The sequence below is a fragment of the Anopheles darlingi genome, chromosome 3, assembly GCF_943734745.1.
Source record: "Anopheles darlingi chromosome 3, idAnoDarlMG_H_01, whole genome shotgun sequence".
Lineage (NCBI taxonomy): Eukaryota > Metazoa > Arthropoda > Insecta > Diptera > Culicidae > Anopheles > Anopheles darlingi.
The window spans coordinates 53919765-53934934 of NC_064875.1; the positions used below are offsets into that span (position 1 = coordinate 53919765).

At 50.3% G+C, this 15170-nt stretch overlaps 1 protein-coding gene across 6 annotated transcripts in view; it reads left to right on the top strand.

Annotated features, from left to right (window-relative positions):
- Positions 1-15170, top strand: part of LOC125954975 (calsyntenin-1) — a 73924-nt gene that overhangs the window by 2487 nt on the left and 56267 nt on the right. For 5 of the 6 annotated variants that reach the window (XM_049685725.1, XM_049685722.1, XM_049685727.1 and 2 more), the window contains exon 2: positions 661-1315. In XM_049685725.1, coding sequence (XP_049541682.1) covers positions 1183-1315 — 133 coding nt within the window. In that variant the 5' untranslated portion in view covers positions 661-1182. Of the gene's footprint in view, positions 1-657; positions 1316-15170 lie in introns of all 6 variants that reach the window. The other variant, XM_049685723.1, reaches the window with a different exon arrangement.

Below are 15170 nucleotides of genomic sequence, written 5' to 3' on the forward strand. Positions count from 1 at the left end.
CTTGGAGTCGCATTTCGCACCCTCTAATAAAAGGACTTGAAATCCTTTCGATCCATTGGGGCCATCGCTGCGATCCGTTTTTTTCAATCCCTCTAATAGATCCTTCGTTGTTCTGTTGTCAGTGGTTCTACTGGTAGCCTACTACGATTGTCTGTGTTTTTGTATGTGTGTCTACTTCGCTGGTGTGTATTATGTACTTCGAGGACACGCCGTAGTAGTATTCCCTGGAGTGAACCGACCGATGCCGCTATACTGCAGTGGATAGCAACACAAACTTAACGGTGGCAGCACATGCCTTTGCGACTGCAGCAGCGGCCAGAGAGAGAGTTCCGCTTTGATGTGCTGTCGATTGTGCAAGGATATACACACGCAGGACGGCCGGTGCCGTTGCGATTGTTGTGTGTTCCGTTTCTCTTGCCCCAGTTCTCGTTTGTTGTTGGGGATGGGGTTGTGCTTGGTGCCACACAACCACATCACACTACAGTACAGTACAGTACCCTGCACAGTACAGTGCCTGCTCTATTGTGCTCTGATGGTGGTCCTGCCGGCATCAACAATGGAACCAACACGAGCGTTGGTCGGCGTCGGGCTTTTATTATTTATTTTTCCTCATCCTCGTCGTTTTTTCTTCTTCTCTTCTTCTCCGCTTTTCCTCAGCAGTCCGTGCAACCAATTTTCCCTTGATTAAGCCATAGCCACACCACAGGCCAGCAGGATCCTGCCGTTGGGCAAACGTGCGACGTTGCTAGTGGTGTGCGCCAGTATGTGAGTGCAGTGTAAAAGGACGAGCAATCCTTGTGAGTGTTTGTGAGGCGCAAGTGCGAGTAAGCGTAAGTGTTTTTGGTGCCCGCTAGAAGGGAAACCCGCTTTTCCAGCGCGAGTCGTCTGACGCAGCGAGAAATTCTCGAGACACATCGAGAGAAGATCTGTTGGCGAGGGCCTTTGTTCGGCCATCGAGCGGAAAATCGAAACAACCAGCGCGCCGTTCTGGTGTGAGTGTCGCGGGCCTGTGTGTGTGTGTGGGTGTGTGTGTACGTGCGTGCGTGCCTGTCTGTACACGGAACCGCGTGTCTGTATACGCGCAAGGATAAAAGGAAGAAGGTGTTCGTGTCGAAAGGATAAAGGAAGAAGGTGTTCGTGAGACCAGGAATCGTGAGCCCGTCGTGAAGGAACGACGATATTATGATGGTGCCGGCGGTGAAGGCTATCTACCTGGCGCTGCTGGTGCTGGTTGCCAGCAGCAGCTTCAGCAGCCACCATCAGCAGGTGAAGGGCGACAAGTACGAGGACGAGGATGACTACTATGACTCGAGAGGTAAGTTGATTTGGAGGTCCCCCCTCCCCCCCCCTGATTCTAGGTTACGGTGGGGGTGGGTTTTCCACCCCAAAACTGCCCATTCTATGGCCGGTCTTTTCCATAATCTGAAATTGATTTTTTCGTGCGTCGAATCACGACGTACGCGTTCCCCCGCTCCCAAATTTTGGGCACCCAGCACCGTGGAAGCGAAAATCCGGAAGGAAAACATCTGGTCTCGTTTGCTTCTATTTGCCTTATTTTGCACCCGAAAAACCCGATTCGAATTTCCCAGCAAGGAGCATTCTTGGAACACCATCCCGTCGTAGACCTCTTTTTTTTCTCCCGAAAATCCATGAACTCTCCGTGATTTGATGGTAATTTAATTTACAAAGAAAATTTTTCTCCGAAAGCTGGAAAATCTTTCCGGCGTCAAAGTTAAACATTTTCTACGCTGGAAATGGATTTGTGATGCAAGGACTGTGGGCCTAGCTGCTCTAACCCCGGGTTGCTTTGGCAAATCCTGACAGTTTGCAACAAATCTGCTATTGCTATTCGGGTTTGTTGCTAGGTGTGTAGAGTCCGGAGCCTGCTGCCTACTTCCTGCAGTAGCACGACGTTCTTTTCACGCTAAAAGGTTCACCGCTCGTGCTCGTGAGCCTCCGACCACCGTCATCCAAGGCATCATCCTCCAAAGCGAACGGTATAGAAAAAAAAAACGTGCAATTGTTGCGGATTATGCTTACACGCCTTCGCGAGCAGCATGGTCAGCTCCGGGTTTTCGCTAATTATTTCCCTTCATTTTTCCGGGAAAAAAATCCCTTTTGCAGCAGCGCCGCCGCCATCCTTGGTACCCTAAGCCCCTCCTCTGCCTGATCTGATGCTCGGCAGCAGCAGTTGTTTGTCGATGTTGTTGGGCGCATATTTTTCTCGTACCACGGGATTTCATTAAAATCTCGTCCTTTGTGTTGCGTGGCTCGCTGTTCCGCCTTTGCGCACGTTCGCACGAAAAAGGACATCTTGACAGTGCTGCCAAAAAGGATATCCGTCGCAGCAAGCTAGCTCGCACACGTCCGACGCATTCCGTGATTTCTATAGCTGGCACAGACGCTGGCAATGTCACGAGAGCAGCAGCAGGTACGAGTGTTTGCTTTTTGCCTCGAAATTTCCATTCACTCAAGTAAATTGGAAATTCCTTCGATCGAAGCGAAGGGAAAGACATATCGCTGGCGCACACTGGTGCCTGGCAGTCCATCGACGATGTCCTCGGACGTGTAGGACGCCGCCGCACGGTATACGGTATGTCGCCCCGTGACCATCGGTGGAGCATTGCATTTCAAGCAGCGCACGCCAGGAATGTTTATGACACTTTTCGCTCGACAGCTCGACACCACCAGCCCAGCGCGGCTGTCTCTTTGCCCGAGGTTGTGGTCTCGCCGCACGGAATGGAGAAACAATCCTTTATGAACTCCCATGCCACAGGATGTGCGTCTCTCGATCTGGCATGCGCGCAGCATTCGCATCGTTTAAATATGCTCCCGTATATATATATATTCTCGAGATCTCAACCACGCTGATCGAGAAAAGACGAACAGCGCCGCGCGCCGACTGTGCGAACCAACGTCGATTACGATGCTGCTGCTGCTGCCGTTGTTGGGAATGGATCAAACAGCTCTGCTCCTCTACCCCTTTGGATAATAATGTGCCGACAAATCATCTTACGACGATTATCAGAAAGCTGTTGACCTAGTTCGCGCGCGCAAAGGGAAAGGGCCACGGGGACCTATTCAAGCCGCATGCTGCTGCTGCTGCTGCTGCCGGTGGTGATGGTATACCCACTTGTAGTCGCTTTTCTATTGGCGTGCTTGAGAGAGGGAGAGAGTGAATAGCTTTTCCGCCTCTCGGAGTCATGGTCGAAGACGACATTGTGCCATGGGTGCTGCACAATGCTACCTAAAGAGGTGGAGTGGAGGGTGGAAGCCGGATGGCAATTGAAAAAGGCTTCCATTGCTCAAACAATGGAGTCCTTCACTCAGGTACCACACAGCCTTGTTCATTCCTTGGAGCGCTTCCTCCTTGCTTGGAGCATCGATCGAGTGAGCCAGTCAGCCAGCATGCCGGCCCTGCGGTTCGGTGATGAGTGCATCGCTCACTCCACGGTCCCCCCTCTTTGGCTACGATAGACAGCTAGTGTGTGTTTGTCTGTCTGTGTGTGTGCGCGCGTGGGCATCGCTAATGGGGCTCAGCATCCCGAACTCCGCTGTGTTCACTTTACACGATGATGCGCACGAATCTCTCTTGCAAGACATCCTCCCCTGCGTGTGCACCATTACGTAGCTTCGATACCTTCTGCCGCTTTTCTCGCAAACACGGAACTACACACACACACGCGCGTGCATACACACGCACACAGGTCAATTCCAATAAGGAGAGGACAAGATAGTTGCCACGCGAAAGTCGCTAGCGGCCAAGAGTGACGCCAAGAGGCTGCTCTGGCTGCTTTTATGAGTTTCGCTCGATTGTCTTGTGGAGGTAAAAAAAAAACAAACCCACATCACTCGATCTACCGGAGACGCCATCGCCCACACCGTCACCGTCATCGGCTTTTGGGTGGCCGGATTCGAGCGGATGAATTGCACGCAACAACCGAAAGGTCACCAGCAGCAGCAGAGCATTTGATTTCCGTTGGCGGAAAGCGAACGCACCAATGTTTAGCTGATCAATTCCACCCCGGAGCGAGGATCAATTGTTTCTAAATCATCGGTCCAACAATGAGGTAACAATTGTCTCTCCTACTACTCCCTGAAAAGGGGAACAGCGAATTGGTCACCTTTTGAGACGCATTAACAGCAGCACCACACCACATAAAATCCATTACCGATTGCGCCTTTTGCCCGTGTGCACGGCGTTTGAGCGATGGTGGATGACGAAAGTAACAGTGACGCGGCATTTGGTATTCCGCTTGTCTGGCGTGTAATCATCGTCGGTGGATGTTTGCATACGCATCGCACGTCTCTGGACACAATGCAACAAACAACAAACCCCTCGAATGCAGTATGCATTGTGAGGCGTGGCGTGAGAAGCAGGCAGCATTCGCCGATAAAACATGTTCCGCTTTTGTTTTCTAGCGGCGGCGGCGTCGTTGGAGTTGAGTTTCATTTTCATTCCGCTCGCTGCTCGCTGCTGCTGAGGAAGGAAAGGAATCCCCACTACTTCTGATGCGGACAATTTCAACGAACCATTCTGCTAAATTGGATCAACGAAAGTAGTAGTAGCAGCAGTAAGGAAGCAGCCGAGAGAAAGAGAGGAGTGACCCCGCACGAAGGCTTATCTAATAATCCACAAAACCAAAATGTGGAAACATTTGGAACGGGCAGGGCAGCGGGAACACAATTTCGCGAACTTCAATCCCGAAAGCCGATCGTTCCGGATTACTCCTCGGACTCCTCTTAAGGACTGCGCTGCACTGTTTGCACAGGATTCCTGGGAGCTCCCCAGGATCCGGGTGGCTTTTACAGAAAGTGCAATTACGGATAGAACACTAGAACCGGGAGGAACGAGGAACGCGGAACGTGGGTTTTTGCATTTTCTACGCGCGAACCTCGGCATCCGGGGCAAGTTTGTATCCTTTTTGTTGTTGCCACTTGCTGTGTCTTGCTTTGCTCTGCTTGCTGCTTCTCTGGTGGATGCTGCAACCGCAACGCGATATGATCAGAATGTGGAACCTTGGAGCGGTGGTGATGGCCACACTATCCGCCTGATTATGCGGCTCCTTGCGGCCTCTCCTCTCCGGTGCATCTGGTGTTCAGATCGCCTTCTTCCAATGTTGTGTGCTTCGCTCCCGGCGGAAAGGGAAAATCATTCAAACAATTCCCGGTCCCACCAATGGGGCCACTAGAGAGCAAGAGAGAGAACAGGAGGAGGAGTACAGGACAGCTGGCAGCTGACAGTCCTCACGCCGCCGCACACCAACAGACAACAGATGGCTACTGAATATTCATAGACCAAAGCAGCGCAGAATGGAAAAGCCAAATTCCCCCCCTCTCCCTTCCCTTGGCCTGCGTTTCGGCGTCGCCGCCACTGCACCAAGGTCCAGCCATGAGCCAACATGTCGACAATGAGCAAGCGCGCGGGTGCGGTGCGGTTGCGGTTGCACTGTTTTTGGGGTTGGGGTTTGGGAGTTTATGCAAAAATGAGTCTATGCGAGAAGGCAACGAAGGGGTGGCAGGCAGCGAACGCGCGTAGAGGAGGTCACAGCAAGGATGCAGCCGAGGATATGGTTTTTTTTTTCATAAATAAAATAGTGTGTTTGGCTGTTTGTGTGCGTGTGAGTGTGTGTGCGTGAATATTGTTGCAAATAAGTCGCTATCCGTCCGGGTTCTGGTGTCGAGTTATTGATTCGATAAAGATGACTTTACACCGCTCGCCATCACCTACGCTCGCTCCCTACAGTTGCTGGCTTGCTGCTGATGTTATGTTCGTTTTTCTTCAACTGCTCTGGCCACCAACCCTATACGCAATACAACCGTAAAATCGAAGAGTTGATGTGTCTCAACGCCGCAAGTGATTGGGGATTTTCGGTTCGGCCTGCGGCCTCGGTATATCTCTGTGTTCCCCCAAAAACCAATAAGAATCGACCAAATGCTGCTTTTGGTATAAGCGCACGCGGGAAGGCGGCTTACCAGCTAAGCTAGCGGCCGTCGTGGGGGTTCGCTTTTGAGCGAACCTCGAACCAAACGGCGAATGCTGGGGAATGCTCTAAGCGTAGCCAGGGCTTTTTATGGAAGCTTGATCCCCGTTCGTGATGGCAAGATCCCCGAATAGCCAAAAAAGCATTTACCATCGCGCGACCCCCCTCGAATGCTGGATGGAAGGGGTTGGGTTGGGGGATGGGCTTTTCTGGTCTGTACAGCAGCTAGCAGGAATGATGACGCGAGATCTGCGAACCGCCATATCGGGCGTAGCGAGCTTTGGATGTCGGGTTTTGGGTAATATTTATGTTGCCTTGGCTCTTCACTGAACAGATTCTTTTCGAACCTGCGATGAGAATAGCATAAAATATGCATTACTAAGGCGGTGTGTTCGGACGTATTCTGACGTCAGCTTCAGTTATTTAGAGCTTTTATTTTAGCTTAGATTGTTCTTATTATGAGACCACATGTCTTGTACAATAGTGTCAGAAATATGGTACTTAAATTGTGTGGAAAATCGTTTTTGAAACACTAAAATATAACCTATAACACTAAAATATAACCTAAATTCGATATTTGCAAAACTTTTATCGATTCACTGATTATTTCCAATGGATACCGAAAGTTAATGCTCTATGAAAAATAAAACAAAGCTTTTTGAAATCAACAACAAGTGGGCAAAACACCTGGGAACTAATTTTGTCTATCCCACAATTTGATCATGTTTGCTCTGAGTAATGCGCATTCTCTGTAATGAATGTCAAACAAGCCCTAAAAACGGCTGGCCGACAAGGGTGCACCCCTGTCTAGAGCAGCATATCACATCGAATTGCACACTCAGAAACTCTTAACGAGCTTACGCCATCGAGCTGCATAATCTAATCAAAGGGGGCGAGTTCGAGCTTCGTTTCGAGCGCTTCGAAATTGTACGCAACAACTTTACATAACATCATTGTTGATCTAGCTGCTTCCTAAAGAACAGCATCCCCACACGCACACACACGCACACAAAAATTCCTTTGGATAAATTGCAACTTTTCCAATGAAATTATTTCGTACCGGAGTGCACAACTCTTTACCTCGAACCCAGAGGTAACCCTGTTCTGCTTAACCTTATTTGCAATTCGTTTTGCGCCAGCTGCAGGAGACACCTGGAGTTGGTGACACGTGTCTGGATATCCTCTGGATGTGTCCACCAGTTACGTCAGTGCGTGTCCTTGTGTGTGTGTGTATGTATGGGACTCTTCTGTGAATCCAGACGCGATGATCGAAGGGACAAGGGGTTAACACCCATATCCACAAAGGGATGTGGACCCTCCCCGGGTGCTCGTCAAAAGGATAAAGCTTGATCGATCGAGATGAATCGAAACCACCACCCACCGGTGGGGGGGAGGGTGCTCGACGGAGTGTCGGTCACATGCAGCCGCCCCACGTCAGCATCGAGCGCCCGATGATGATGGTGCCGGCTCCCCACAGATTAGTCACGTTCTCCAGTTGCCGCCGGTCTTTTGTGTAAATTGCAAACCCCAGCATCCTTGAACCTCTCCCCCCTCCTCCCTCCCCCCTTCAAGCTGAGCTGAGACCCGAGATTTCGAATTCTGGTTCGCACGCCGCCATTCTTCTTGCATTAAGTTCTCGAAAACTGGCATCCGGTAGAGAGGTTGTTGCCAAGGGATGGTATATGTGGTGCACAGGATACGAGCACCACCATACGCGCTCGGTTCATCGCAATTGAAATGCATTTTTTCCCCCCCGCTCCGTACACGCGGTAAGTACTCCCAGGATGGAGGGGGAGCACCTTTTTCCATTTCCCCCCCTTTTTTTTTACCACTACACTAAGGGTTAACACTCCTCGCTTCTGTATTCTGTACGGGGGTAAGAACAGAGTAAGCTCTGGTGGTAACGATGGAAATTTTAATTACAAACTCACCATTCCAGTCGCCCGACAGAGCAAAAGAGAACGACGAAAGGACCCGGCGTGGAAATTGTAACGAGTCACTACTAGTGTGTGTCCGTGTGTGTCCGTGTGCGTGTGTGTGACCTTATCAGCAGAGGTAAAAGTTCTTTTGCTTTGCACTCCCCCGGGGCCATCGAAGGTGCGTTTCGTGGAAAACCGGGAGCTGACTTTCACCGTTTCGCAGTCACCGAATCCGACGACGGTGCAGGTAGTAGTGACCGACCGACCGACCGACCGAACGACCGGGCGACCGACCGGCTCACCCCAACCCTCAAGGATATAATTGCAATATCCTGCGACCCAAGATCAGCTCGCCGCTCTCCGCCGCTTCCTTTTCGCATGCAGTGCTAACACTCCGCATTCGGTTGAAGGATTTTGATAATTGCTGCCGCCGAGTGCTGTCCATGTTACCTCCTCCACAGGACCTTCTGTGTTTGATGTGTCCTTTGTGGTGAGTGGCGAGGCACCAAGTTCGATGTGTGTACAAGGTTATGAACGCCCTTCGCCTTCGAGCTCTTGCCAAGAACAGGCTTATCCTCTCCCGTGTATGTGTATGTGGTACAATGGCGTTCGACATTTGCATCATTTTCGCATTTCGCTGTTACGCAACGTGGCCATCGGGTGTGCTGTTTGTTTGTTGGTATCTTCCGCCATGTCGCCAACCTTCTTGCTCCGTGCAGCCATTGCGTCGTCGTCGTCGTCGTCGTGCCATGGGATTCAAGGAACAGGCTTTTATATCCTTCCTACCGCTCACGTATGTGGTGAGGCTCAATCCTTCCTCAGCTCACCAGGTGGGCCGGCTTGGATGGGGGAGAGGTATTGTTAATAACCCCCCGGGCGTTATTGAGGTTTCAACTTCTGCTGTTCCCCTTCTCCTCCTTTTGAGACGTTCATTAAAAACGGAATCACCCGACTAAGGTTAGGTGCCCGGATCTGTGTGTGTGTGTGTTACTAATAATCAAAGTTTTCTCTCTGGTGGGGCGGCACTCCACCCCAACCACACCGACCTCCACCACCGTTCAGCTCACTGATCGACGCGCACTCGACCCCGAACCGACGCTCTGGCACTGGAACTCTAGTTTCCAACTTTGACAGTAGTTTGGCAAGGCAGCCAAACCGGGCGGGTTCTAAAATGTGAATCCTCGCCCTCGCCGGTATGGTACCAGATGGTTGCACGTAAATTACATTAATCAAACCCTGGGGCTGAGACTGAGAGTGAATGCGAAAGAGTAGCCCTTCTTCTTCTTCTAGCTCGCCCGGTTTCCTCTTGAGCTTTGTTAACTTTGGTTCTTCTTGGGTTCGTTTTTTTTTTTGGCGTTGAATTTCCTATCTTTTTACTGGCATCAAACTGGATTGCGGCACACCCTCTCCCCTCCCCCTAAGGCGATGGAGAAGTGGCGCAACCACTGCTATTTGCACTCGAAAAGTATTTTCCGTTAAGTCTCAGTTCGTTTGCTGGGGAGTCCTTTGAAGCGATGGCGGTGTCTGTGTGCGCCATCGGCACATTCGCTCCTCCCCTCCCCTCCCTCTCGATCACCTTCCCTGTTACACCAATCGGGGGTGTAGGGGGAATGGGATATCCATCTACTTCCCGTCGAGACAAGCTTTCCAATTTCCGCATCTCACTGGCAGTGGCCTCGGCTGATGCTGCTGCTGCTGCTGCTGTTGCTTCTGCTAGGTAGTTCCGTTATACCGAACGCTCTCGTAAAAGTTTTCCCCACAAGTTGGACAACATTTTGGGGGCCGGGGGCCACAGAAAAGCGCCCGGGGTTTGCGGAAAAGTTGCCGCTTTTTACCCGGTAGAAAGTTCCTTGAAATAGGGAATATGTTTTCTCCGTGCGGCCAGAAAGAAGTTGATAATTTTTGCTCTAATTCAATCGCAACCATTGCCTGCGAGGCACAATCGTGTGGTGGTCGGCTGCAAGTGCTGCCGATATCATCGCATTAGGAGGGAGAGAGAGAGAGAGCTCTTACTGGATCTAAAGTAAACCGCCTCCCCCTCAGGGAGGTGGTGCAGATGGCCGGCAGGAATCAATTAGCACCAAATGATGGTACCTAGTCGTCGTCGTCGTGCTGGTGTGTCTTGAGGGATGGTGTGCCAAGCGTGGGGATGGTACATGTTTTAAAAACTTTTAGCCAATCTAATCTTGTTGTACATTATCATGTCTTGTCCAGTGGTGCAGCTGATGTGAAGTCATGCAGGATGCAGGACACCACAAGAAGCCTCTGCTACCTACTACTACTACTACCACTGCTGCTGCTTCTGCTGCTGCTTCTGCTACTGCAGTGTGTGCGAAAGTACATGGTTTCTGTGGTCGGAAAGGAAAAAGGGAAGGAGAGAGACGATAACAGGGTGTCCAAGGAACATGCCCTCCATCGCATTTGCTATAGAGAGAGAGATGTCGCAAGCGATGGTCTTTTCGATGCGACACACTACCTTTCGGACGGCGGCACACGCGGGTTAAGACCGCCGAGCCGGCGAAACTTTGACAGAAGAAGCTTGTAGTAGTGTGGCCCGTCCGTCTATGCTCTTCTATGCTGCTCGGTCTCATACCGGCTGGTGGCTACTACATGGCCTTTGCTCTGCACCCGCGACCCGCGTGGTCTGGTATGCTGGTCTTACACGTCTTCACTTCGCTGCTTCGCTTACCAGTAGCTGGGAGTAAGTTTTAACGTACGAATGTGTGTGTGTGTGTATGCCTGTTGTGTGTGCTCTAGTCTATGGTTGGGTCCGGTCCTGTGGTATTGGCCAGAACTCGACTGCACTCGACTTTCGACTTCTTTCTGGTTCCTCCTCCTGAAGTGACCCCAAAAGTCGCCCAGAAGTCAGCTCAGAAGTTGAGTGAAATTGTCAGAAACTATCGAGTTGCTTCTCCTCCAGGATGTCGAGGAAGTGCTGCTGCTGCTGTTTCTGCATCATTCTCGCTTTTGTTGTTTCGTGTTAGCGCACTAGCCCAGTCGAGTGTGTCTTTTTGCAGTCATTTCGGTCTTCGGATCCTCCACCAATAAAAAAAACCTTGAAGTCTTAACCTGCAAATTGCTGGTTTTAAATTTCGTTCCTACTCGTACCCGTTTCACACAGTGAAGTGTGTGTGTGTATGTTTCAGCTTCGCAATGTATATGTACCCTTCACACAGCATCTGCGCCAGACAACAGCGCGCCTAGTTGCTGGTGCTACTGCTACTGCTCCTCGCCAAATGAAACATTAAAATAAGCTCTCGATCCTTTCGTGCAGGGCAAGGTAAGCAGCAAAAAATAAAGGAAAACGCAGAAAATAAAAAAATCGGGAGCAAAAAACACAGGGAGCGAGTCGCACTCGTCGTCATCGTCGTCGTCGTCGTCGTCGTCGTCGTCGTTGAATTTCCATGCCCCATGCACGCGTGTGTGCAAAGGTCTGCCGGTACTCTTGGCGAAAATGTAATTTATCTGCCCGTGAGCCCGCGAGGAAGCGAGCGTGAGCTCGTGTTCCCTGTGTGGCCGCGCCTCTCCCAGCATCATCTCCTGCGTCCGTGTACGTTCCAGCTTAATCCCCCTGAAAGGGTCAAGCGAATGAGCGCCGCGCTCGCGTTGTTATAAATCATTCCGAATTGGTCGAGGCAAGCGGTTTGAAGACCGCTGGTTTCGACTCTTGGCCTGCGCGACTCCAGCCGGCTCACCTTCTGTCGCCTTCGCAGCCGGCATTGATGCCGAGGGAAGGAACGCGAGAAATGCGAGGAAACACGTGAGAAGGTGAGGTTCGGTTTTAAATGGTTGGAAATAAAAATTAAACACGAAAAGATAAGGGACGATGACGGTGCCCATGGCGTGGCGTGAGTGGAGCATTACTTCCATGGTTTTTGTGTCTTTTGCGAGCTTCGGAAAAGGGGGAGGGTTTAGGTTACGCGATGAGGAGGATCACCTTTTACACGACGCTATCTATGTAGGAGATGAGCGCTTTTGGGGCAGGAGCGTGGAGCTAGCGCTAGCACGAGCTGGATCTGCAGATGAAATCAGTCCACAAACGATGGTCTGGCCTTTATGGATGTGTGTCTGTGTGTGCCTGTGTCTGTATGTGTGCATATGGTTCACCAGAACAAGGCGATCATGGATTTTATGGTCTGTAGCAGGGCCTGTGTAGGTTTGTAGGTCTGATTTCTCGTTCATTCTTTGCCTTCCTTTGTTAAAATGGATTTTCTTTTGCTGAATGCAGCTAAAGGTAGCTTCCCCCTCCATCACCCTGGAAAGGGCCTCTGGTGGAAGGGCACGGACCGGAATCGGTGCTCGGTGTGGGACACTTCCCGTTGCATAATTCAATGTAAATCCCTAAAGCATGGCCCGGCGGATATTTGATGGAAGTGCAGAAGGAAGAAGGGGAAGCGTGGGGACTAGCCCTGGCCTCTGGGGCAGCATTCCTGCCTGCGTCGAAGCGCTCTTCATCAGTGAAACCCGAAACGTTGCCCAGGGACGTTGCCCGGCCCCCCACCTGGAATATGGAACAGTTTGTGAGGACTTTATTAATATGCCAGAAAAGTTCACCTTTTTCGAGACCGAGACCGAGCCCGAGCCCGAGTGGGACGACCCGCATCGCCGCATAGTCAGGGACAATTTTTGGTCCGGAAAAGCGGGAAACCTGGGTCCTGTGAGGTCTCACTTCTTTTCCTTCGCCACCGACGATTCTACCGAGCGATTCTAGAAGGGAGAAGGTTGGGAAAAAGTTTTCCCGTTAAACGAGCATCTCATTGAGTGTGTGGAGCAGAGAAGCGGGGGGCTCCTTTTTCGCTCCTCAGCCGTACTCGGGTGTTTGGGTAAAGCTCACGAATTTATTCCCTCTGGCAATCGGTTTCGTCCAATCTTTCTGCATCTACACCATCCGGGTGTTTGTTATATTGTATTGTAAGGTATTGTTTGCAACCTGGTAACCTTGGATAACCATCTGCGGCCAGAGGTGTTACGGTACGGATCGGTGTGCTTTGGCGTTCCTTTAACTGTGAATTTTTACGGGGATTTATGGTCTGATCTCGGAGTGTCTTCATTACATTGGAAACGCTACTAATTAATGCGTCTCTTCTAACTATTGCAATCAATTAATTTGTTCCCTTTTGCTCAACGCATACAACAAAACATGAGCAACAAAATTCGTTTACTGGCATCGAAATGCCAGTTCAAGGATATGCATCTTTTAAATTCTTTTCTGTGAAATCGATCCAATGAAAGTTTCGCTTCTCGATACGTTTTCAAGAAATGGACCACTGCTTGATCAATTATTCAGTATTCAGAGTAGCTTTCCGAAGAAGTAACAATCCTTGGTGAATACAATGGATAATTCTTTTCATCTGACTTTTACCGAAAAGTTTTTAACCGTTTTTTGTGACAAGTTTTCGAGTTTTCGAGAGTTCTAGTTGCAAGTTGGATGTTCAGAAATTAGTTGATGTCTAATATCCTGAGATACAAGAATGGTTTGATCTTTCTTATAGCTTACTTAAATTAAATTCTGCTTACTTAAATTAAGTAATGTAACTTGAACTTAACTTGTAGAAACAACACTTGGGAGTAAGGATTAGTGCAACCTTTTTCTGATATTTCTGATTGCAATTGTTAAACCGATTGATACGACGCTCAAACCAAACAAGACCATCTCGTATGCTCCATGTTCCAGTCACATGCTTTCTGTGTTCTTTCTGTGTTAACAGCTAACGAGGAAACTATATCGTGTTGATCAAATGTTTCAAACGACCGACAACAAACTGCAACAGCAAACTAAAAGGGGCTGTACGAAGGAGCGCCACAACGCGAACGCATTTTAAGTCCCTTTTCCTTCCCATTTCGGCCCCAGGTTTTGCCAAGTTACTCACGCTCGCACCAGTTTTTATGGGTTCGCCCCTGACCGTTGCACGCCCGTGTGTGTATGCGCCATGCAACAGCACCATCATCATCCCCATCGTGTCCTGCCTTTTAATGGTCACTCCGGAATGATACTGCCGGCCATCGTCATCATCATCGGAGCCGGGCACAACCACTCGCGGTGATCGGCATCATAGTCCGAGCATAGTCGGCCTCGTTGCTGCCCGCCTGTCGCTCGCTCGCTCGCTAATAGGTGGCAGATTCCTCTGCGAAACGGTTTATTTCTGATCCTTGCTTGATTCCTTCTGGTGCCTGGTTGCCATTGTGTGCGGTGTGCTCTCCATCTCTCTCTTTTTCTCTCTCTTTCTCTCTCTCTCTCTCTCTCTCTCTCTCTCTCTCTCTCTCTCTCTCTCTCTCTTTCTCTTGACCGGTTCCCCGGACCGTTTTGCGCGGATGCCCCGCTCTTCTGCTTTTATGGCGTTTATGGTCCCTTTCAATTGCATTTTGTTCTCTCGGTTCGTCCGATTCCGTCGATCCGTCTGCTGCTACACACCATATTGTTGCCCCACGTTCGCGTTTTATTTTCTTTTAATGTAAGCTGCAAGTTGCAATTGAATGTGTCCACCAGAGTGCAAGGCCCCGGTGCGCTGGATGGCATTTCGTTATTCTTTGCTGTCCCGTTTGGTTGTTTTTTTTTTCCTTTGCTCATCAGCTCCATCTCCAGAAAAGATGGATGAGGTTGGAGGTATTCCATTTCAGTCTTTCGTTTCATCAAACCCCTCTCGAAATGATAAGTCTGTCGGAGTGGTGTGCAAATAGGGACTGGTGGCACTTCTTGTTCCTAGCAACGTTATTTGGTTTGATCCCTCAAGTGGTGGGGGGGCCAGGCGGAGAGCACTGAAGAGAGGCTGCTCCAACCTTTATAGTGCAGCAAAAACGCGTTCAGTGACGCGGCAAAGTCAGTATGCTATACCCTTCCACGCGAAGTTCATGCCAGCAACACCATTAATCGCGCTTTAACCCGCCCTAAAATCGACTTAAATGTCACTCCAAACTGTGTGTATGTGTCGCTTGACACTACTTCCGATAACTTATCAATTCACTGCCAGTAGCACGCCATCGTCGTCGTCATCGTCATCGTTGTCGTCGTCGTCGATGTTGTTACAGAAGAGGAAACGATCATTTCTGCTCCGTTCCGGCACCATCAGCGCCATTTCGCCGCGTTTGAACATTATGCTGCTGCCTATAAGGAAGGATGGTTTCCGGGCACACGGTCTGTGTGTGTGACGATGCCACTAACAGTAGCAGCTTGACGTACACCGTCGCTCGCTTTTGACGCTCTCTCGCTGACGCAACGAAGCGGAAGGCGAAGCTCGGCTACCGGACTCCCGCGTAGTATAGTACCCTG